The 22,118-nt window shown below is 45.7% G+C and overlaps 2 protein-coding genes across 4 annotated transcripts in view; one reads left to right on the plus strand and one right to left on the minus strand.

Annotated features, from left to right (window-relative positions):
• Positions 1–2,643: 2,643 nt before the first annotated feature.
• Positions 2,644–18,881, plus strand: THBS1 (thrombospondin 1). Its single transcript, XM_067742582.1, has 22 exons — positions 2,644–2,813; positions 3,388–3,483; positions 3,755–4,314; positions 5,228–5,303; positions 5,585–5,784; positions 5,899–6,021; positions 7,071–7,164; positions 8,566–8,739; positions 9,050–9,226; positions 9,530–9,703; positions 9,941–10,068; positions 10,175–10,327; positions 10,769–10,987; positions 11,352–11,459; positions 12,006–12,165; positions 12,309–12,427; positions 14,032–14,266; positions 14,456–14,683; positions 14,853–15,124; positions 15,535–15,632; positions 15,736–15,875; positions 16,782–18,881. Exons 2-22 carry the CDS (start codon positions 3,417–3,419, stop codon positions 16,787–16,789), a joined length of 3,513 nt encoding a protein of 1,170 aa, XP_067598683.1. The 5' UTR covers positions 2,644–2,813; positions 3,388–3,416; the 3' UTR covers positions 16,790–18,881.
• The window catches only part of FSIP1 (fibrous sheath interacting protein 1), a 206,536-nt gene continuing 203,298 nt past the window's right edge, over positions 18,881–22,118 (minus strand). For all 3 annotated transcript variants that reach the window (XM_067742611.1, XM_067742602.1, XM_067742593.1), the window contains one exon: positions 18,881–22,091. In XM_067742611.1, coding sequence (XP_067598712.1) covers positions 22,068–22,091 — 24 coding nt within the window. In that variant the 3' untranslated portion in view covers positions 18,881–22,067. The remainder of the gene's footprint in view (positions 22,092–22,118) is intronic.

The raw sequence follows: 22,118 nt of genomic DNA on the forward strand, positions 1-22,118 counted from the left end.
TCATGCAATTAGGGGGAATCTGGAAAAAGGAAATCCTATATAGCAAAATGCCATATACCTTACAATTTTATTTTAAATACTTAATCCTCAAGGATGGCAACTTAGCAAAGAGAGAACCAGACCGTCTCCCTGGAAGGCCATCCTTTGGATCCATGTCAGATTATTGGCCTGAAATCCCAGCACTTGCTGGTCAAGGATACACACACACAAGAGGGACGATGTCCCCCGCGTTAAAGGTATAGGTTGTCTTTCCCCTTTTCCCATCCTGCTTCTCTCCTAAAGCGTCCCAAAATTCTTTAGGTTTCTGGGGAATATTTTCAGCACACGATGACCAGCCGGATTGTGGGTGAGTTCCTATCAGCGACCCAGACACCCCTCTCACTGTGATCCTTTCCACCAGAAAAACTGGAGTACCATGGCTTGGGCAAGGCCTTTGTGTTTGAGACAAGTAACTCCCATACCTCTGTCAGCTTTCTCTGACATGAAAGCTCTTCCCTGCCACCGTACAGGTCACCTTCCCATTTGTAAGGCATATAAAAGGTTATAGATTTCTTCTCCTTGTTTTGTTGAAAGAAGCCAAGTTCCAAGAAAACTCCAGAGGGATTCCTACAGTCCTTCAGTCCCGGAAGTGGCTAGCCTGAAGGGGCATTCCAGGGAGCTTCTGCTCTGTCCTTGCGGCTAAGCCTCAAGGAGATGATGTTTTTATAAAAGGAGAGATGTATCCTGCTTTGGTGGGCCACTTGTGGCCCTCGAGCCCTCTGCTCATCTGTATAAAATTAGCAAATGAGCCAAAGGAGCAGGGAGCCATCAGCTGGCCATCCTCTGAAAACCGTCCCTAAGTTTATTAGGGCATTATTAGTAGCAAGTGAAGGAAAAAAAAAAGTCACCTTTCAAGGAGCAAACAGGACACTAGGGAAGGAGAGGGAAGGGGAGGGCTGTGTATGGCTGCTGACTCTGGAATCTTCAGATCTGTTTGGATGAATCATTACCTATGACTTTCACGACAGGAATCTGATTTGACTAATCATGCAACAGAGACTTTTATTTCTGTCTTCCAGCCCGTGAACTCTGTCAGGTTCAGTTATTACTTAAGCAACAAACAAACAACTCTCTCAGGAACACACTTATCCTCTAGAGGTGCTTGCTGAGTATTGAGTAACTAGAACACACTCCGTCACCCACATGCCCCTTGTCACACAAGAAAAGTGAAATTGCTGTGGGATGAATGTAAACTTGCGGGTGTTTCCAGCAGTCAGGAGTCCGGCCACACGTAAATGCTAAGGAGGGAAGTGAACCCCGGGGCTTTCCCTGGCCGGTGGCTGAGATCCTTATTTGGTGAAGCTACTACCTGCTCCCTGGGTCCCAGGGCCAGTCTGATGGTGCGGGATCACAGCGGGGGAAGTGTAGCTGCTGGCGCCCCAGCCGGAGGTGATGAATGGAATTCCAGGCAGCTGGAGTCATGCTGGCTTGGGACGGTGGCTTGGACACCAGACTTCCAATGACAGACATATTAAGCAGCAGCGCTCACGGCAACTGGTGCACCCACAGAAATGTAACCCACACCTCGGTTTCGGGAGCCGAAAAATGAAAAGAACGTTTAGGGAGAAAAAGAAAAAAAAAGGAAATAAAATGATAAGCAGAGGGTAATTTATTACTCTATGGGTCTGTTCTGTAAATAATTTGAGACCCTGGAGCCACATGGTGCTGCAAATCCTCCAACCTCCAAAGGAGTCACGTTAAGAAGCACGAGTGGGCACAAAAACTGTTTTTCAAGACACAATTTCAATGTTGGCTTGAGGGAAGTGGATAAGAATAAGTTTCCTTAACATTCCTGACTAGAAAGAAGCGGTCAGCTCGCGTCCCCTTGATCAGAATTCGCATATCGCCCCCAAGCGGCCAGCCCTGGAAGCGCCGCAGCAATTGGGAGAAGGGACTTGCCCGGGGACTCCGGGGCCGGCAGCTGCAGAAAGGATGCCCTGACGCGCCGTGGGAAGCCGAGCCCCGTAGCCGCCCTGCTGGCCGGCGCGACACCTTACTCACGTCCCTCGCGGGGCGGGGTCAGGCGGAGGACAGGCGTGGGGCGAGGGCAGGAGCGCGGCGCCAAGTGGGTCCCATGGTCCCCACCCCACCTGGATGGATGGACGAGGGTCAACAAGTACCCAAGAGGGAACTCCTTCAACAACTGATTTCCTCATGGTCCTATTTACCCCGTCGGGCTCAGTTTTTCCCGTACAAACGGGCTCGTGTCCACCCTTCAGCCGTCGCGCAGGCACTCAAGGGAACGGGTTTGCCTGAAAGCCCCCCCCAAGGGTCTTGGGTGGCTGTCCAGAGCCCCGTCGGCTCGGGATGCGCACAGAGCGCACGGGGCCGCGCGGCGCCAGAGCCAAAGTGCTGAGCCCATGAGCGCCAAGGCCGCGTGGGCGGGCACCTAATTTTCTGAGAAGTTCCAGTGCTCCTCGGCCCGACCCCTGTCGCCCCCCTTCCCCTTCTAGCTGGAAAGTTGTGCGCCAGGCAGCGGGGGGCGGAGAGAGGAACCCAGACTGGCCCCCCCTCCCGCTTCCTGCCCGGCGGCCTCCCATTGGCCAGAGGAAACCCCAGGAATGTGAGCGCCTCTTTAAAAGCGAGCGGCTCCACCGCCTTGCCAGCCAGTGCACTCCGGCCGGCCGCCGAGCGCTCACCACGGCGAGCTCTCCCCGCGCAGCCTCCGATCCCTCGGCCTCCGGGCGTACCGCTCTGCCCGTGCTTCTCCAGCGCTCGGTACCGTCGCTGCGCCTTCGTCGCCGGCCCCGGCCTCTGCATCCGTGTCCACACAGGTAAGGAGTCCCTGGGCGGCCGCCGAGGACCAGTGCTGCCCTGGCCATCCACCTGGAGCTCCCAGGCTTCGGCGCCTCAGGGACCCCGGATCTCATACTTTTCGTCTTCCCCATCCTGTCCCTCCCAGCCGCTGGGGGACCCTTCTTATGGAAGGGCTCCAGGGCCATCCTCTCCAGCCCTGGGGTTCACAAACCAACTCGCCAGGACACCCCAAGATTTTCTTCTCCTCGTCTTCCCTAAACCTTTCTATCAGTCCTCTAGAAAAGAGTTTAGACTCCCCCCGTGCCCTCCCCGGGCCCCCAAACTATATCTCCTGATGCTGCTGTTTACCCTCAACTTCTTAAGGAAAAGCACCCCGCCCCCCGATTGTTGGTCTTGCCCCACAATCTCCTCCCCTCAACTCTCTCGTTTTCTTCCTGCTGCCCTCTCCAAAGTAAGTACTGTTGCCCCTCGTTGCCACAAACGTGGAGCCAAAGGGGGATCCCCAGGGACCCGGCCCCAAGCCCAGCCAGGTTTTGCCCACCCGCCCTGCTTGGCTGCCTCTGACCCTGGGCTCTGTGCTTCTTGCTGCAGGCTCCCTGCTGGGCACAAACAGCTCCACCATGGGGCTGGCCTGGGGACTCAGTGTCCTGTTCCTGTGGCATGTGTGCGGCTCCAACCGCATTCCAGGTGAGTCTGTATAATACCTTTTGAGGGGGGAGGGAAGAGGTCCGGTTACCCCAGGTGTGCCTCCCTCCCATGCACTCCCCTCCCAGCTTCTTCTCCCCTGAGCCCTGACCGAACGTCGGGATGCAGGTTCCCTGTGACCCTGGTGTTTATTCAGCTCTTTCGGTGGCTGCCAGGAGCTTTCACCCTGTCCCTCTGCCCCACACCCCAGAGCTGAGCCCCACCCCAGGCCCAGCCCAGAGAGCTCACCGTGTGTCCTGCTCTTGTCTAATAGAGTCTGGGGGAGACAACAGCGTGTTTGACATCTTTGAACTCACGGGGGCTGCCCGCAAGGGTTCCGGGCGCCGACTGGTGAAGGGTCCTGACCCTTCCAGCCCAGCTTTCCGCATCGAGGATGCCAACCTGATCCCCCCTGTGCCTGACGACAAGTTCCAAGACCTAGTGGATGCTGTGCGGGCGGAGAAAGGTTTCCTCCTCCTGGCCTCCCTGAGGCAAATGAAGAAGACCCGGGGCACGCTGCTGGCCGTGGAGCGGAAAGACCACTCCGGCCAGGTCTTCAGCGTGGTCTCCAATGGCAAGGCGGGCACCCTGGACCTGAGCCTGACCGTGCAGGGGAAGCAGCATGTGGTGTCGGTGGAAGAAGCACTCCTGGCGACCGGCCAGTGGAAGAGCATCACCCTGTTTGTGCAGGAGGACAGGGCCCAGCTGTACATCGACTGTGAGAAGATGGAGAATGCTGAGCTGGATGCTCCCATCCAAAGCATCTTCACCAGGGACCTGGCGAGCATCGCCAGGCTCCGCATCGCCAAAGGAGGTGTCAATGACAATTTCCAGGTGAGGCCTCTTCAATTCCCGGTCCATGGGGTCGACTGAGAGGCAGCTGATCTGCCAGGAGGGCAATCACAGGAGAGGCAGGGGTTCTAGGACAGGAAATCCTGCCTGTGTATTAAAGCAGCGGTTCTCACACTTCAGGGAGCATCAGAGTCACCCGGAGGACTTGCTACAATGGGTACTGCTGCACCCCACCCCTAGAGTTTCAGATTCAATAGGTCTGGGATGGGGCCTGATAATTGGCATTTCTAACCAGTTCCAGGGTGAGGTTGGCGCTGGTGTTCTGGGGACCAGACTTTGAAAACCACTAAAGGAAACAAGAAATAGTTTTCCTATAACAGCCTGTTCAAAACCTTAAATACTCTTTATGCTCTTCTCAAGGAAAGAACTTATTTCAAATGTGTTCCAGCAATTACAATACTGCTTGAAGTGGGTACTTTTAGGAGCAGAATAAATACCACTTTGCTATTTGATTCCTCATGGGGATGTAACTGGTCTCAAAGAAAAGATTAAAATAGTGGCTATTTGCTGCTGCAGCTTCTTCCATGCTTAAACGTCTAGATCTTTGTATCTGTGGCTTTGAAACGCCCACAGTTAACTCTTTGACACTGGAGAGTGTCATTATATCCTCCGGTCTCAGTATCAGATTCCATTTCCTGTGTCTCCGAGTAGGCTGATAACTGAATTCTTTGTACAACACTGAAGACTTGGCACAAGACACAGTTAAGATTTTTGAAGTTGTTTGGCTGTTCATGTTGGTGTGTTATTTTGACATGGTGATCTTAAAAGGGAGTTCTTTGAAACTTCTAGAACATCTGTTGTGTGCTTTTCCCAGCATAAACAGTCTCCCCCACCCACTGACCCCCGCCCCCCCTCCCCCACCAAGCGTCTACAAATAATGTGTGTCCTCCCACAGGGCGTGCTGCAGAACGTGAGATTTGTCTTTGGAACCACACCAGAAGACATCCTCAGGAACAAAGGCTGCTCCAGCTGTAAGTGTTTTTAGGGCATACAGGGAAAGTGGGGCAATTCCACCCAAAACAAGTTGAGAAACGTATGCAATGGTGGTTGTGCATAAATTACCCCAGGGAACATAGCTGAGAGGTATATAAAGGTGACCTCCAACAGCACACACATGCATCCCGTCCTCCTGCATCCCTCACCCAAAATGAAATGTCTTTTACGGCTAGGAACCCTGGGGACTGGCAAGTGAGGTCTTCTGCTTGAAGATCCTCTATAACTTTCCCCATCGTGTTCCTCTGTTCCTTGGCAGCTACCAGTGTCCTTCTCACCCTTGACAACAATGTGGTGAACGGTTCCAGCCCTGCCATCCGCACCAACTACATTGGCCACAAGACAAAGGATCTGCAAGCCATGTGCGGCATCTCCTGTGACGAGCTATCCAACATGGTCCTGGAGCTTAGGGGCCTGCGCACCATCGTGACCACGCTGCAGGACAGCATCCGCAAAGTGGTCAGTGGCCTCCGCCCCCCCGCCCGCTAGCATGAGCCCTCGAACGTGTACCACCGATGATGCTGAGGGACTGAAAGTGAGGCTGGACGCTAATGACCTTTCTCCCCCTTTTAGACTGAAGAGAACAAAGAGCTGGTCAATGAGCTGAGGAGGCCCCCGCTCTGCTACCACAACGGAGTCCAGTACAGGAATAGCGAGGAGTGGACGGTGGACAGCTGCACTGAGTGTCGCTGCCAGGTAAGGGGCTCGAGAGACTGAAATACGAATAGATGGTGCACTGAAGCCACAGTCTCTGGGGGAAGATCCAGATAGCCACACAGGCCCTTTTTATGTTCCATGGCCTGATAACCCAAATGGTGTCTTTTTCTTAAGATGCAGTTATGACATCTATAAAATCTTTAAATGCCCAAGAGTTTTTCAAAGTCTTAATGATACCCCAGGCTAAGTATCTAAAAGAACACATCTACTTAAACATCTCAGTAACTTACCTGCTTTAGTTCAAGGGCTAAGTGTTGAATGTCAGGTAAGTAAAACCTAGTTGATCTTTCTTCCCCCCAACCCTAATTCGTATTCAGCTATGACACAGAGATTCTTTTAATACAGTACTGATTGCTGTGCAAATCACTTAGCCCACCATGTTAGGACAGAACTGTCCACTTAGCTCAGATGGCGCTGCCTGCAGTGTGTATGTCCTTCTGGATCCCCCCGCCCACCCTGCAACGCCAGGGGCAGGGGAGTGAAGGGGGTTTACCTGACTCATTGAGCAAAGTCAAGCTGAAATACAAATCACGGATTGCTGGATTTGCGAGTCAGATTTACTAAATTCCCATTCTCGACCAATATAATATAAAGCCAGATCTATACATGAGAAAATACGATGCTCATTGATCTTCTTTTCCCCATAAAGATATAATTTAAAACTTTTCAAGTCCTGGCTGAGTTTCATGAGTTTGATTTTTAGATGCAGAGTAATAGATCTGACCCATGACATTCAGTGGTTCCCGCTGGAGAAACTCTTCACGCTGTCCTGTGCATGAGAAAGTGACTAAGTGGCAATTAAGAAAGCTCTCTCCGAGGGGTGGAGTGACAAGTAACTAGCACCAGAACTGTCTCTACAGTACTGGTGGCTGCCAACATGACAGAGGCAGATCTTCTATTAAAATCATTCCACTAGAGCATTTAACAGCCCTGACCACGTGTCAACCTGTAATGGAAATGTTTCAATATGTAAACTTCGGCTTGCAGTATGCCTAGTAAACCATTTCTCCCTCACTCCTGCCCTGCAGAACTCAGTTACCATCTGCAAAAAAGTGTCCTGCCCAATCATGCCCTGCTCCAATGCCACAGTTCCTGATGGAGAATGCTGCCCGCGGTGTTGGCGTAAGTTCTTAAAACTGCATAATCATGCTTCAGCGACTGGATCAACTGTACATAGTGCTTGAACCCCACCCCCATCTCCATCATATGTTTTTCATTCAGTTTCTTGCTGCGACACCTGGTTAACTGATGGCTTGTCTGCTGTAGAGAGCCAAAAGTGCCCTTATGACTAAACTTGATTACCCCCCTGGATCACAGTACAGGCAATAATCTTGGTATAGCTTATTGAGAATGATCCTATGCTTTGAGGAAAGAAGAGAGGAATCGGTAGCAGTGATAGCTCTAAGTTGACTGCTTTTAGAATTTGACCTTATGGCCTAGAGTCAAGAAAAATCTGCTCACCAGAGAAATGGATGGCTTTGGTGCGAGCATTGGACTTAATTGGGCCTGAAAGTTCTACCCATTTTGTATACAGACATAAGAGACCTAAGACAAAACAGCAGTTTGAGTGTCAGGGCCATAAAAGAAATAGGGCACTGTGTTGTTTCATGGTACCCAATCCCTGGCTTTTGTTGCCAGTATGAATTAATCACTTTGCTGAGACAGTACAGTAGGTACAAGTCATAAAAATGATTCATCACAACTAAGATAAATAAGACGAGAAAGTAGCACTCACCCTTCACACCCACACCTCCCACACCCACTGCACCTACACACATTGATCACAACTCAGAATAACCAGTCCCCTCCAGAGATCACTTCAGGTGTGGGTTAAAGGGAACAAAGCCAGCTGGGGACTGGCGGAGCTCTGAACTTGAATCAGGGATTGCTAGGAGAGGTTCCAGCTGATGGCAAGAGAAAACAAGTTCTCTGTCTCGTGTCAGATACAGCTAGACGTGACTGTAGTCATCGTGCCTGGGCAGATGATAAACAAACGCACTTTCCTCTTGTGAAGATATATGCAGAAAAGGTCCCAAATGCTAGGGTGAGAGAAGCAACATACTGACTAACCTCATGACCGAGCTGGAGCCACAGCCAACAGCGGCTCTGCTGCCTTCAACTTCATCTGCCAAACACATGGTCTCTGGCTCCCCTGAAAGGCAGAAGTGACTCCTATAAGTTGCCTAAAACTCAAGTATTTTTGGAAGCCTGGGACTGCAACTGCCTACTGAAATATCTTAAGTCAGAAAAGGGAAACTCATTTGAAATGCAGACAGGAGGAGAGAGGGAGTGATGAATAGGAACACACACAGGGAAAAGGCTCAGCTGTACCAGCCCAGGCAAAGCATGCAACTGCTACGAGGCTGTGCACAGAATGACCTGGCATAAACCCCTTGGCCACTGGCCTAACAACTACATTGCTTGTCACCCTCTAGCAAGGGAAGAAGAAAGTCCTGAGCAGAGCAGTCAAAAGAATAGCTTGTTTTAATGATTGCACGCTAAATGCGCCCATGTCCTCTGCAGCCAGCGATTCTGCGGACGATGGCTGGTCCCCATGGTCTGAGTGGACCTCTTGCTCTGTGACATGTGGCAACGGAATCCAGCAGCGTGGCCGCTCCTGCGACAGCCTCAACAACAGATGCGAGGGCTCCTCCGTGCAGACACGGACCTGCCACATTCAGGAGTGTGACAAGAGATGTAAGTATCTTGGCCACTTGGAGATGTGGAGAACTGACCTGTCCCTGTCGTCACCAACAGCAGCTCCATAATACAGAGGTTAAGAGCACAGGTTCTAGCCTCTGGACCTAATCCCAAGTCTCCCCCTTATCTATGCACCCTTGAGCACAACTTAGCCTCTCTGAGGCTCTTTCCTCATCTGCAAATCGGGGGTAAGAATAGTTCCTGATAGGGCTAGTTTGAAGATTTTGTTTAGATAATGCATTTAAAGGCACTAGCACAGAGCTTGGCTCATGGGAAGCACCGTATAACCATCTGGTTTGTCCTTTAGTTAAACAGGATGGCGGCTGGAGCCACTGGTCCCCGTGGTCGTCTTGTTCTGTAACATGTGGAGACGGTGTGATCACAAGAATCCGGCTGTGCAACTCTCCCAGCCCCCAGATGAATGGGAAGCCATGTGAGGGCGAAGCTCGGGAGACCAAAGCCTGCCAGAAAGACGCCTGCCCCAGTAAGTGCATGCGTCACCCGGCAGCAGCTCTGCCCAGCTGGCTGGCTGGCATCTGCAGCTTCCAGCTCGGTGGGTCATGGACGGGGAAAGGTCCCTTCCTAGAGAAACAAATAGAAGCACAGTCCTGCACAGCGCAGCAGCTTCTTTTAATGGAAAACAGAAAGAACAATTTCAGACTCACCTTCTTCCAGAACATTCGTTCCATGTGTCAGGGTAGCATGAACAGACTCAGGAGAGTCTCCTGTGAAGGTAAGGCGTTTGAAAATCGGCGTTAACTTTGGCCTGTGGTTCATTTTCTTACAGTCAATGGAGGCTGGGGACCCTGGTCGCCATGGGACATCTGTTCCGTCACCTGTGGAGGAGGGGTGCAGAAACGTAGTCGGCTCTGCAACAACCCCACACCCCAGTTTGGAGGCAAGGACTGCGTTGGTGATGTGACAGAAAACCAGATCTGCAACAAGCAGGACTGTCCCATCGGTAAGCCATGCAGCCCAGGACAAAACCACTGAGTGCCATGGTTAGCGTTCACAGGGGTTCGGCTTTGAATGGTCCTGAGTGATTTGATTACTCTAAAATGCCAGACGGACAGCATAATCTCAACAAGCTATCAGTTGTTTAGATCCTACAATATTTTACACCCTGGTTGAAGTGTCCGGAATGGCAGTTACTGGGAAGCAGCTGAGACCCACCATTTGCCTGTCTCTCTTGTCTCAGATGGATGCCTGTCCAATCCCTGCTTTGCGGACGTCAAGTGTACCAGCTACCCTGACGGCAGCTGGAAGTGTGGTGCTTGTCCCCCGGGCTACAGCGGAAATGGCATCCAGTGCAAAGATGTTGATGAGGTGAGAAGCTGGGAGTTACCAGACCTAGGAAAGCAGCTCACCTGTCCTAGTCATTTCCTTTGGCAGTGTTCTCTAAACACGAAGCAAACTGCTATTTCTTCCATAGTGCAAAGAAGTCCCTGATGCCTGCTTCAACCACAACGGAGAGCACAGGTGTGAGAACACAGACCCCGGCTACAACTGCCTGCCCTGCCCGCCACGCTTCACCGGCTCGCAGCCCTTCGGCCGGGGCGTGGAACATGCCACCACCAACAAACAGGTAGAGCAGAGGGGACTCGTAGACGGGAGTGAAGGAGGGGTGTCCTCGAGCGAAAGAGCCACGAAAGGAGGGAACGTCATCTTATACCCTTTACAAAAAACAGGGAAGGGGGTGAGTGGACAACCTAGCTCTTAGAAACGGGACTAGAAAATCCACTGTACCTCCAGCAAGGAAAACAGGTCCATCACCTCTGACAATGCTGCTCTGGAACAAGTTGTGAGTGGATGGGCTTCTAAGTGCCTAGGTGCTGAGCAATTTCAAGGAAAACGCACAAAAAGCCACGTTAGCCTGTAACCTGGACATACCCGGGGCGGATGGGGAGGACCCACACTCTTCCCATGGAGCTCTGTCTGTTCAGAGACGATGGGGATCTGGGTTCTTGGTTCTGTGGTGTCTGGGGACTCTCGAAGGCTCTGCCTTAATGTCAGGATGTACCCTCAGGTGTGCAAGCCCCGCAACCCCTGCATGGACGGCACACACGACTGCAACAAGAATGCCAAGTGCAACTACCTGAGCCACTACAGTGACCCCATGTACCGCTGCGAGTGCAAGCCCGGCTACGCCGGCAACGGCATCATCTGTGGGGAGGACACAGACCTGGACGGCTGGCCCAACAAGGACCTGGTGTGCGTGGCCAATGCAACTTACCACTGCAAAAAGGTAGCCCCCGCTTTCCTCGCCCACCTCCAGAAAGCCCTTATCAAGGGAACAGGCTGAGGGATTTTAAATGCTTAAAAGTCTGAAAATGAAACTGAAAGATTAAATCATCCAAAGGCAGAGCAGCCCTAATTCTTATTAATATTAAATCACTTGGTGCCAAGATCATGAATGGGGCAGCAGGCCCTGTGGGCAGTTGTGTTCCACAGTCGATTATGTTGTCCAAAAAAATGTTCACTTCTCTACCAAATACCAGCAGAGCATGGCTGTGTTCCCAGCGTGTACAAAGTCTAGAGCGTTTATCTCTGGTGCCTGAGCTGAGCAAAAGGCATGCAAACTGCAGCTGTAATGTGTCTTCTCTTTCCAGGATAATTGCCCCAACCTTCCCAACTCAGGGCAGGAAGACTATGACAAGGACGGAATCGGCGACGCCTGTGACGATGACGATGACAATGATAAAATTCCAGATGACAGGGTAAAAAACGTTTTCTACTCCTCTTTCAGCTTTTGTATTCAGCAACAGCCTGTAACACCTTGAGATTCAATGAAGTTACTGATATCTAGGATCATCAGAAGTTATTTGTTGTGTTTCAGTAGTTTGAGGACATAGATGTTGCCAAGAGAATTTTTAAATGAGGGTTTTGTTTTTCATCACAACCTTCCCTTCCGCCGGTTGGAGCAAGAGGTTACAATATGTGAACAAATGACACTTCGCTCCCCAGATTGGTTTCAAATGTCTTCTTTAAGTCACATTAAGATTTTCTTTGAGCGCACTGAGAGCAGTGATGTTGAGTTTCTATTTACATCTCACTGACTCGTAACCAACAGCAATTCATTTTTCACTCATTATGTCCTGGCTTTTAACTTTTGCAGTGACCATTTTACAGAGGATTCAATTAGTATATCCACTAAATAGAAAATAATTGTCGCATATTTTCACAGTTTTATAAATATTCTGCATGTGGTCTGAGGCGGGCCTCATGGGCCGTGTTGTAAAATGCTCTGCTTCTTATCCTTGCAGGACAACTGTCCGTTCCATTACAACCCAGCCCAGTATGACTATGACAGAGACGACGTGGGAGACCGCTGTGACAACTGCCCCTACAACCACAACCCAGACCAGGCTGACACGGACAACAACGGGGAAGGAGACGCCTGCGCAGCAGACATTGATGGGGACGGTAAGGCACTCCCTGACTCCAGCGGGCCCCAGTGTCTCTCACTTGGCTCTCAACCTTGAGCAGCCCTGGCTGTTAGTGTGCGATTTGGTTGAAACAGCTGAGGCTGGAGATTCCAGCTCTTACCTGTCCCCTGTTCTCTGCAGGTATCCTCAATGAACGGGACAACTGCCAGTATGTCTACAACGTGGACCAGAGAGACACTGACATGGATGGGGTTGGAGATCAGTGTGACAACTGCCCCCTGGAACACAATCCAGATCAGGTCGGTGGATGCCTTTCAGAATCTTTCAGTAAAGTGTTAGAATATCCCTTTCTAGGCCTCTAAAAAATAGAGGAGTTAAACAGAGTTCAAACATTACCACGGCTCTCAGTGCTCTCATAGCCAATTGTAATATTTTCATGTGAACAGTTTGCCTGACATGAGTTCCTCGCAGAGTCTCATAGGTCTTTAGTGTGACAGTCTTGTAATGTCAATCCTGTCTTCTACAAGAAGGTCCACGTGACTTGCTCAGCGGGATCTACCATTGTTAAGATAAATTATACAAAGCAGAAATCTGTGGCTGACGACTCTACGGGAAGATTAATCATATTTGAAACTCAGAGATGGAAGAAAATATCCCTAAGCACGATACACAACCATTTTCACGGCTAATGATATAATCTGGCTGCAAGAAATTCAAACTAAAAATAATTCCCCCAAACTGGAGAAATCCCTGTTTCATTGTCATTCTTCAAGTGTTTGGCACTGCAAGCAGATAATTCTCCGTAGCACTGCCAGGGAGTGCTGCAAATAGACATCAGCCAGAACAAGTTCCTTTTCTTGTGTAATTGCTCGTCATTATTTTCTAGCTGTGAAAGTTAAGGCATTGTTCTGAAAACATAGAAACCAGCTTTTAAAAAATGGGAATATTTTTAAAAGATTCAAAAAATGAGAAGTCCAGCTGAGCTCCTAATGTTTGTTCATTTGAGCTCCTATAAAACAGAAAGCAACAGGATGAATCTCTTTGGGGCCGTAATGGGAAAGCATGAATGATCTGGGATAGCTTTCCTGATCAAATGGCATTGAGGGTCATCTATGTTGAGTTTGGATCTTACTGTAAATTAAACCTCAATGCCGTTTAACCTCCCTGGATGAGTTTTTGGTTCTTCCGATAATAATAAAGTTTATAACAGTTAATGAATCATGTAAAAATCTTAATGGCAAAGAGCATAAATACTGGCAAGAAACATTTCAACTTGTGTATAAATAATCCCTAAGCATCCCACATACACTGAATAATGTAAAAAAGTACTCTTGAGAAGTACAGTTTTGAAAAAATTTAGAATTCTGACTACCTGAGCCAACAGTTGACAACCATCATGGACTAGAGATATAAAACCAAATACCTAAAAAAAGAAGAAAATAATTGATCCCACCATATGGATTTCCAAGTATGTATAAAAAGCAGTGCCATGTTGCCATGATTTAATGACCTAGAGTAGATGCTGACGTGTCAACAATTTCCTAATTGAAAACTTAAATGGAAAATAACAAATTGTACTCAAAGAATTTCATTTATCATTAAAATATAAGCAGTTAACATGGCATTCCATCCTTGGGGATTAGTTACTGCTTTCTATTGAATTTTATTTCGACAGTTTTCTATTTTAAAAAAAACAACAACAAAAATCCCTATTAAAACTGTCATATGAAAACAAGAGTCAAGAAGAAAAACATTTAAAATCTGTTAATATGACTAGCTTTTGGCAGTGGCATATAGACTTCAAACCTCACTGGCCGAATCCAACACTGGAGAATCTTACAGAAGTTCTCTTTAGCATCAATGATTCATACTCCAATTGACCCTCTGTTTCTGTCTCTTTCAGCTCGATTCTGACTCGGACCGCATTGGAGATACCTGTGACAACAATCAGGACATTGATGAAGACGGCCACCAGAACAACCTGGACAACTGTCCCTACGTGCCCAACGCCAACCAGGCTGACCATGACAAGGATGGCAAGGGCGATGCCTGCGACCATGACGATGACAATGACGGCATTCCTGATGACAAGGACAACTGCAGGCTCGTGCCCAATCCTGACCAGAAGGACTCTGATGGTGAGTCACTAGAGCCACTTTTAAAGAGAGTCACTGAAACCATGGCTGTCTGGATTCAGGAAATAAAAACAAAGCTGAATGCATTTAAGGATGAACAGACCAAATGTCAGCTTTGAGAAGACAGTGAATTTCTGGCACCAGTCACGGTTATTTCAGAATTTCACTGTACTCTTGCCTTTTTGGCCTCAGGTGATGGTCGAGGTGATGCTTGCAAAGATGATTTTGACCAGGACAACGTGCCAGACATCGATGACATCTGTCCCGAAAACGTTGATATCAGTGAGACCGATTTCCGCCGATTCCAGATGATTCCTCTAGATCCCAAAGGGACGTCCCAAAATGACCCTAACTGGGTTGTACGCCATCAGGGTAAAGAACTTGTCCAGACCGTCAACTGTGATCCTGGACTTGCTGTAGGTGAGTAGTGAGTTCTTCTAACGAAAGGCCAGTGCATAGAGGGGAAAGAAGCAAATATAAAAGCTGGCAGTCGTGTGTGTCCCCATGGGTGCTAAAAAATGCCTAGGAGTGTAACAGAGAACTTCCCGAAGGCTGCCGGTTTTAACCTGGGTCTGGCCTCCTCTTCCAGGTTATGATGAGTTTAACGCTGTGGACTTCAGTGGCACCTTCTTCATCAACACCGAAAGGGATGATGACTATGCCGGATTTGTCTTTGGCTACCAGTCCAGCAGCCGCTTCTACGTTGTGATGTGGAAGCAAGTCACTCAGTCCTACTGGGACACCAACCCCACAAGGGCTCAGGGATACTCCGGCCTTTCTGTGAAGGTCGTGAACTCCACCACGGGGCCTGGCGAGCACCTGCGGAATGCCCTGTGGCACACAGGAAACACCCCCGGCCAGGTGAGAATAACACCCTGCAGAAGGGGGAGAGGTGCTAGACCAGCACAAGGGATGCTGTGCTTTGGCCAGGCCTCCCGACAGGGAATCTTAGATATCACGTTCCCCGCATCACCAACTGCAGCATTAAGTTCTGCTTTGAAAAAACATCCTAGGGTCTGAGAGGGGAGCCCACTTCAAATCCAAAGGCAGTTTTAGCCTCTTCAAACAAACAAATAAAAGTTTCTCTTCTCTCTGCTTTATATGTACATTCAAGGCTACACATCTAATGAAAAAGGCCTTCGGAAAAAAATCCTACATTGCAGCCCTCTAATTTAGGTCAACTCTGTACCTTTCAAGCACCGTTTCTCATGGAATGAAATATAAATCTCATAATGAGGCTGTTTCAACCTTTTCGTTTCCTTTTCCTCCAGGTACGCACGCTGTGGCATGACCCTCGTCAAATAGGCTGGAAAGATTTCACCGCCTACAGATGGCGTCTGAGCCACAGGCCAAAGACGGGTTTCATTAGGTAAGATTGCTCTGATTAAACTTCACTTAAGTCACACTGACGGGAGAGAAGGAGAGGACCAAAAAGCAAGGGGGTCACTAACGCGACTTCCTTTTTCCTGCAGAGTGGTGATGTATGAAGGGAAGAAAATCATGGCCGACTCAGGACCCATCTACGACAAAACCTATGCTGGCGGTAGGCTAGGGTTGTTCGTCTTCTCTCAAGAAATGGTGTTCTTCTCTGACCTGAAATATGAATGCAGAGGTAGGAGCAAAATGACAGTGAATATACCAGTTGACATCCCTAGTTCAGACCAATACCAAGAATGCCAATCATGGGAGAGGCTGATTTAAAGGCTATTTTAGAGAAAGGGTTATTTATATTTTGCTGTTGAAGGCACATGATAAAAAATGAAATAGTGCCTATGAACTGCGGCTTATGAAGTGCTGAGTCCTTGTGAACCATTTTAATTTAGCAATCTCTGTTCTCTTCATAGCCAGCGCAAAGTAAACTGCAGACAAGCTCCTGTACAGTTCAGACCCCAGCAGTAATACTAAAAATTTTTTAAATTTTACATTTCTATGTCTTGCACACCACTTAGTTTTATTCATGCCATTACGGCCCAGGTTGTCTTTCAGAACCTTTCCCTCTTGGAAAGGAAGGGAAAGGAGTATTGCCTTCATGTTGGCATGTTAAATTAATTTTCACTACTAACCTTTGCTCTTTTTTTCATTTAGTGGTTACTTAAGCTCTCACTGAGTCTAGCATTGGGTCTCCTACAAAACAGGTGCTTAATAAACGTTTACTGGGCCAAGCTTGGAGCCAACAAGATGAAGCACAGTAAAAAAAATATGGTTGCTGTTACTCAATATTTAAATTATGGTGTAATCTTTGAGTCTTAAGTTGTAAAATAAAACTCCCTAGAGTTTTAACACGGAAAGACTTAGAAATCACAGCATAAGTTCTGGAAGGTTATGCAGTGTCAAGCTCCTAGCAACCATGTTCCAACACACTAACGTGTAATTATATAAGCTGACAATCTTAAAGTATGCTTTTGACATTATAAAAGTAGAGCTATGCCTAGGTTGTTAACGTATTAAGAGATATTAAGATGACGATGCCTTGATGAATTAGTTTATGTATTTATGTGTTTGTCTATTTATTTAACAGATTCCTAATCATCAAACTGTTGATGAAAAGACTGATCATAACCATTGCTGGTATTGCACCTTCTGGAACCATGGGCTTAAGAAAACCCCCAGGATCACTCCTCCCTGCCTGCCTTTGCTCTCTGCTTGCATCAGTGTGGACTCTTAGAACATGTGACTTGCCTCAAGAAAATGCAATTTTCCAAATCAGACTCAGCATTCAGCCTCTGAATGAGAAGAATCTTCCAAGGATATAAACAATGACTTTGGTTGGCTTTTGAAAAATCAAAAGCATCCACTTGCTTCGGTTGGAAGGTGCCTGTCCCACTCTGCTTTTGTCAGGGCAGAGGGCGATTGTGAGGCCAGCTCTGAGCAGTGGACTCCAAAGCGTTTTCAGGCGTGTGAGAGAAGGGAGGACTCGCTAGAATTGACAAACAAAACCAGCCCTGACCTACTCCCTCGGGAATGGGGGGGCGGGGCCGAAGCCCTAAGGGGAGGGCGCATACCCAAGAGACGATTGTATGAAGAAAACATGGAGGGACTGTTCCTTTTTCGGTACTAAATCATTTTCAGGGGAAAGACTGTTGATGGATTTCATGATGCTGACCCATGTTAGCTGATTGACCCACGTAAATAGGCACTTAAATAGAAGCAGGGAAGGAAGGAAAAGACTGGCTTGTGGACTTCCTCCCGGATTTCCACCCCTTACACATCACCTGTAGCAACCAGAACAGGGAGTCAGAACTAAACCAGCACAAGGCAGTGCTGGCTGCCACTGCCTGGTTATATTGAAATTGTCAGCTGTATTCCAGACGTAGCTTGTGCAGATGTAGCAGGGAAATAAGAAAACCTACCATCTCAGTGAGCACTGGGCTACCTCCCATGGGAAAGGTAGCCGTGCTTGTATTTTTATGGTTAGAAAGGCACAAAATTATCAACTAAGACATTCCTTTTCTCTCTTTTTTCCTGAATATCATGGAGTTTTCCAATTTTCTCTTTTGGACTGTAGTTTGGTGTTTGTTTTTTTTTTTTACAAACATTTTACAATGTAAAATATTTATTTTTTACTTATTCTGGAGGATCTGTCTGAAAGACTATTCATGGAACAGGAAGAAGCGTAAGCATATCATCTTTGCTACAAGTCTTCATGACTGTAAGATTGTAAATACAGATTATTTATTAACTCTGTTCTACCTGGAATCTAGGTTTCATATGGAAAGTGTTTGAGAGCTGGTAGTTGAGATTGATCAGCAAAACTTTCATAGGAATGGCACAAGGAAATCAGCACAGCAAGCTGCTCTTCATTTTGTGCTTAGACTGAATGATTTGGGATTCTTCTTTTTTCCTTTATTTTTTCAAGTGGAATTATTTGGTTGTCCATTTGCAAGTGTTTTTAGTTTGCAAAGAAAGCCAGGAGGGCTTTAATACTGTTTTGCTCCATCCCTTGTGCCTATTTCCAGGGAGATGAAAAGCATCTACATTTATTATTTTTGCCTTTTTCCAAATGAAAAAAATGACAAAGGTGAAACTTGTATACAAATATTACCTCATTTGTTGTGTGACTGAGTAAAGAATTTTTGGATCAAGCAGAAAAGAGTTTAAATGTCTAACAAACTTAAAGCTACTGTAGTACCTAAAAAAAAAAAAGTCAATGTTGTACATAGTATAAAAATTCTTCACAGAAAAGTATTCCCAATAAGGAAATAGCATTGAAATGTTAAATACATTTTCTGAAAGTTGTGTTTTTCTATCATCTTGTATACCATTGCTTTATTTTTATAAATTATTTTCTCACTGCCATTGGAATAGATATCTCAGATTGTGTAGATATGCTATTTAAATAATTTATCAGGAAATACTGCCTGTAGAGTTAGTATTTCTATTTTTATAAAATGTTTGCACACTGAATTGAAGAATTGTTCGTTTTTCTTTTTGTTTTGTTGATTTGTTTTTTGCTTGTTACCCTCCTCCCTGTTTTTACTATTTGCCAATACTTTTCTAGGAATGTGCTTTTTTTGTACACATTTTTATCCATTTTACATTCTAAAGCAGTGTAAGTTGTATATTACTGTTTCTTATGTACAAGGAACAACAATAAATCATATGGAACTTTATATTTATACTTACTGTATCCATGTTTATTTGTTTTCTGGCTTTATGTTATGAGGTATGGGTAAATTCCATCCTCAAACCAATAGAGTATATACAAAAAGAAAACACAGTAAGTAACAGGAACATTCATATTTCCTATACGATTTAGGAAGACTGAGTTGCTTAGATGACATATTTGCTGGATTTGTGGAATAGAAGAACAAAACAAAAATTAACCTGTCATATTAAAAACACAGCAATGAGAAATGTCCCCCCGAGATGTGGGACCCAAAAGGATACAAGTTCATATTTTACCAGTGTCACTAAATGTCATTTATTGAATCCTTTTCAAAGTCCAGTTCTGTTTCTAAAAACAATGAAAAAGGAAAACAGGAGTGAAGCACACAGAATTCACAGCTACATCTTCTGAGCCATGAATGAGGGCACTGGGTGGGCAACACCATTGCACGTTGTGGAGAAGCTTTAGAAACGTTAACGGAGGAAGAACTGTCCTCGAAAAGTTGGGTCAAACTCTACAGGTAACACTTTTTGGAGAACGACTATACCTTTGGTCAAAAACGGATGACTACAGAGACAGGTCGAATTTGGACGAAATCCTAAAAACATATATACATGTAAAAAATCAAATTATTTTGTGAAGAGAAGGCCAATGCCTTACAATAAGCAGAACTTGAGTTTCAGGTGGGCTAACCATGAATGTAGAATACTGGCCAATTTTTAGTTTTAATAAGAACAGGTAGAATAAAAAAATTTATGAGTAGGTTAAAGGTCTCGCTTTGAGATCTATTAAAACAAAAAGGACTGGCTGAGTGAGACAGACTCTTTTTCCTTGTTGATCTTTCTCTCCCATTCTAGAAACATCTATCTAGGGTAGCATAGTCCTATATAAGTATAAATTGCCAAATCATTTTATGGTATCCAGGTGAAGAGTCAGGAACTAGAAGGTGTTGGTAATGGTTATAAAATTTGGAAAACTGATTTGAAAGAAATAATTCTTTGAAACATGACATTCACTCTCTGAGCAGCTCAACGTGTGAAGTCTTGGGAGAGAATTCTAATTCACTTTTAAGTAGTAACAGAACAAAAGTAACTCAAAATATCAAGATGGGACAGAAAAAAGTGTCTGGGAACAGGAGGTTTTTCCCAGGCATGCTGCATATTCACTCCAAGACTGACCTTCGTATCAGGTTGTACTAAAATACAGGATGTGTTAAAAATTAAAATTATGCCATCGGGGTATAGCTTTTTCCTTCTATTTTATTGTCATGCATTTCAAAGAGTTGGATAGGACGGCAGTTTTAGGTCCTCTGGGAATTTACAATAAAGGTGATGCCAGTAATTTTCTTGAGGAGTCATAAGTAGAAAAACCTCAAATTTTAAGATCCTAAATTCATTCCTGAAATGAATTAGCTCTTGCTCTTTTATATCTTTTCTTCTCTATCTTGTTCTGGGGCAAACACTCAGGTCTAAAAGGAACCTTAAAATAAAAACTTATTTTTTAATAACATTTTCTTTCCCTATCAGGGCCTTTCTTTTTTTTTAATCTGGAGCCTTCATGTTGAATATATTAATCTGGAGCCTTCATGTTGAATATATTATACAAATTCAGCTTGCCAGTTCTTATTAGAGGTACTTTCAGTTGACATGCTATGGAATGGTGTCACCTCTTTCAATGGTAAAATTCACTACTTAAAATCATTCTATTTTCCTTTCCTTCTCTTAAACTCTTGTAACATAAAGATTCACTCTGCCGCAAATACCATTTGCAGGAACAGTTTACAAAGGCATAAGCTCTCTCTCCAACATCTCCCTCCCTCTCCCCTTCTCTCGCTCTTTCCTGCTCTCCCTCTCTCCCTCCCTCTCCCTCTCTCTTTCTCTCTCTCACACACATACACATACATGTCAAACACCAGAAGCACATGGGTTTAGAAAGCCCCACTCCTCTGAAAGGCTTATGGGCAAAAATGGCTCCTCTCTATCACCACTGCAAATCCCCATCCATACCACCTCTCTCCTCTGATTGTTCTGACCCAAACCCTATGCCACACATGTCACTCCTATGAGAGTCCAAAATCATGACTTTTAACCTCTGCTGGCAACCCACGGCAAAACTCTTAGCATCAAGACAAATTACACTGTAGCACATTAACATCAACAAGAACCACTGCTGTTTTAATATAAACTGAAAAAGGCTAGAAAAAGAAATTGCCTATCAATTCTTCTGAAAACAGTAGCTATAGAAGTCTTCACTTTAAAAAGTCAAGCAAACTTGACGTAAGCAATCACTAATATTATCCAATATCAGTAGATGAAAACATTCGAGCGAAAAATAATAATGCTACATATACATTATTCCAAATTTTGTTAAATACTGCACAATAGCTCTTTTTTTTTTTTTTTTTTTTTTTAGAATCAGAAATAAATTGGACTTCTAGTTCTAATGCCAATTCATCATACGGAGTGTTGACATAAAATGTTCTCATGAATCCAGGCTACTCACTTGTAACTAACAAACCCTCTCTCTTCAAATAGTACCACAGGTTATTTTTTTTTAAGTAGCTGATCTTTATTTGCTGCATTGTAAAAGGCAAACTCTGAAAGAAAATAACTAAATATAATATATGTAATAATTCAGTCAAACTTCTGCTTATGAAAAGTACCATTACTAATAAGATAGCAAGGATAGCCTAACATTGCTTTGTTGAGAAAATTCATTTCTCTCCACGGCAAGTTGTACTTACTTAACAGGCATTAGAGAGGAGGAAAGAAGGGAAAGCAGGGGCAAAGCTACAATTCATGGTGATCAAATCTGTCTAAATCACAATAAAGTGGCAACGTATCAAATCAAATACAAAACAATCATAGCATTTCAACTAGTTTTAACGTAGCACACATACATAAATGTTGGTTTCTATAACGTATCCCTGATGTTGCAAATTTAGCAATAAAAAATTTTCCCAGGAATTTCGATGAGGAAAAACCACTGAACAATTATACCACGAGTCTCAAAAATATCAAGGAAATGTGATCCAGAAAGAGAGAATCCAAACATTAAAATCATCATTTGAGGAATGGTCTCTATAATGAATTCATTGAATTCAAAGAATTTGGAAAAAATGTGATTTAATTTAATTTACCAGCTTTCTTAAAAGCACACCCCAGCAAGTCTTTGCTTAAGATTCTTTACATTCTTCTGTTACATCTTCAGTCTCCTGTTCATCTGCACGTTAAAAACAATAACCAAATA

Source organism: Pseudorca crassidens, chromosome 1 (genome assembly GCF_039906515.1).
Source record: "Pseudorca crassidens isolate mPseCra1 chromosome 1, mPseCra1.hap1, whole genome shotgun sequence".
NCBI lineage: Eukaryota > Metazoa > Chordata > Mammalia > Artiodactyla > Delphinidae > Pseudorca > Pseudorca crassidens.

What these genes read in the sequence shown, in the direction of transcription:
- THBS1 (XM_067742582.1), top strand. Translation starts at nt 3,417, where the DNA reads ATGGGGCTGGCCTGGGGACTCAGTGTCCTGTTCCTGTGGCATGTGTGC. An exon ending in AGTGCAAAGATGTTGATGAG is followed by an intron (nt 10,069 to 10,174) that starts GTGAGAAGCTGG and finishes TTTCTTCCATAG; the next exon opens with TGCAAAGAAGTCCCTGATGC. An exon ending in CAACTTACCACTGCAAAAAG is followed by an intron (nt 10,988 to 11,351) that starts GTAGCCCCCGCT and finishes TTCTCTTTCCAG; the next exon opens with GATAATTGCCCCAACCTTCC.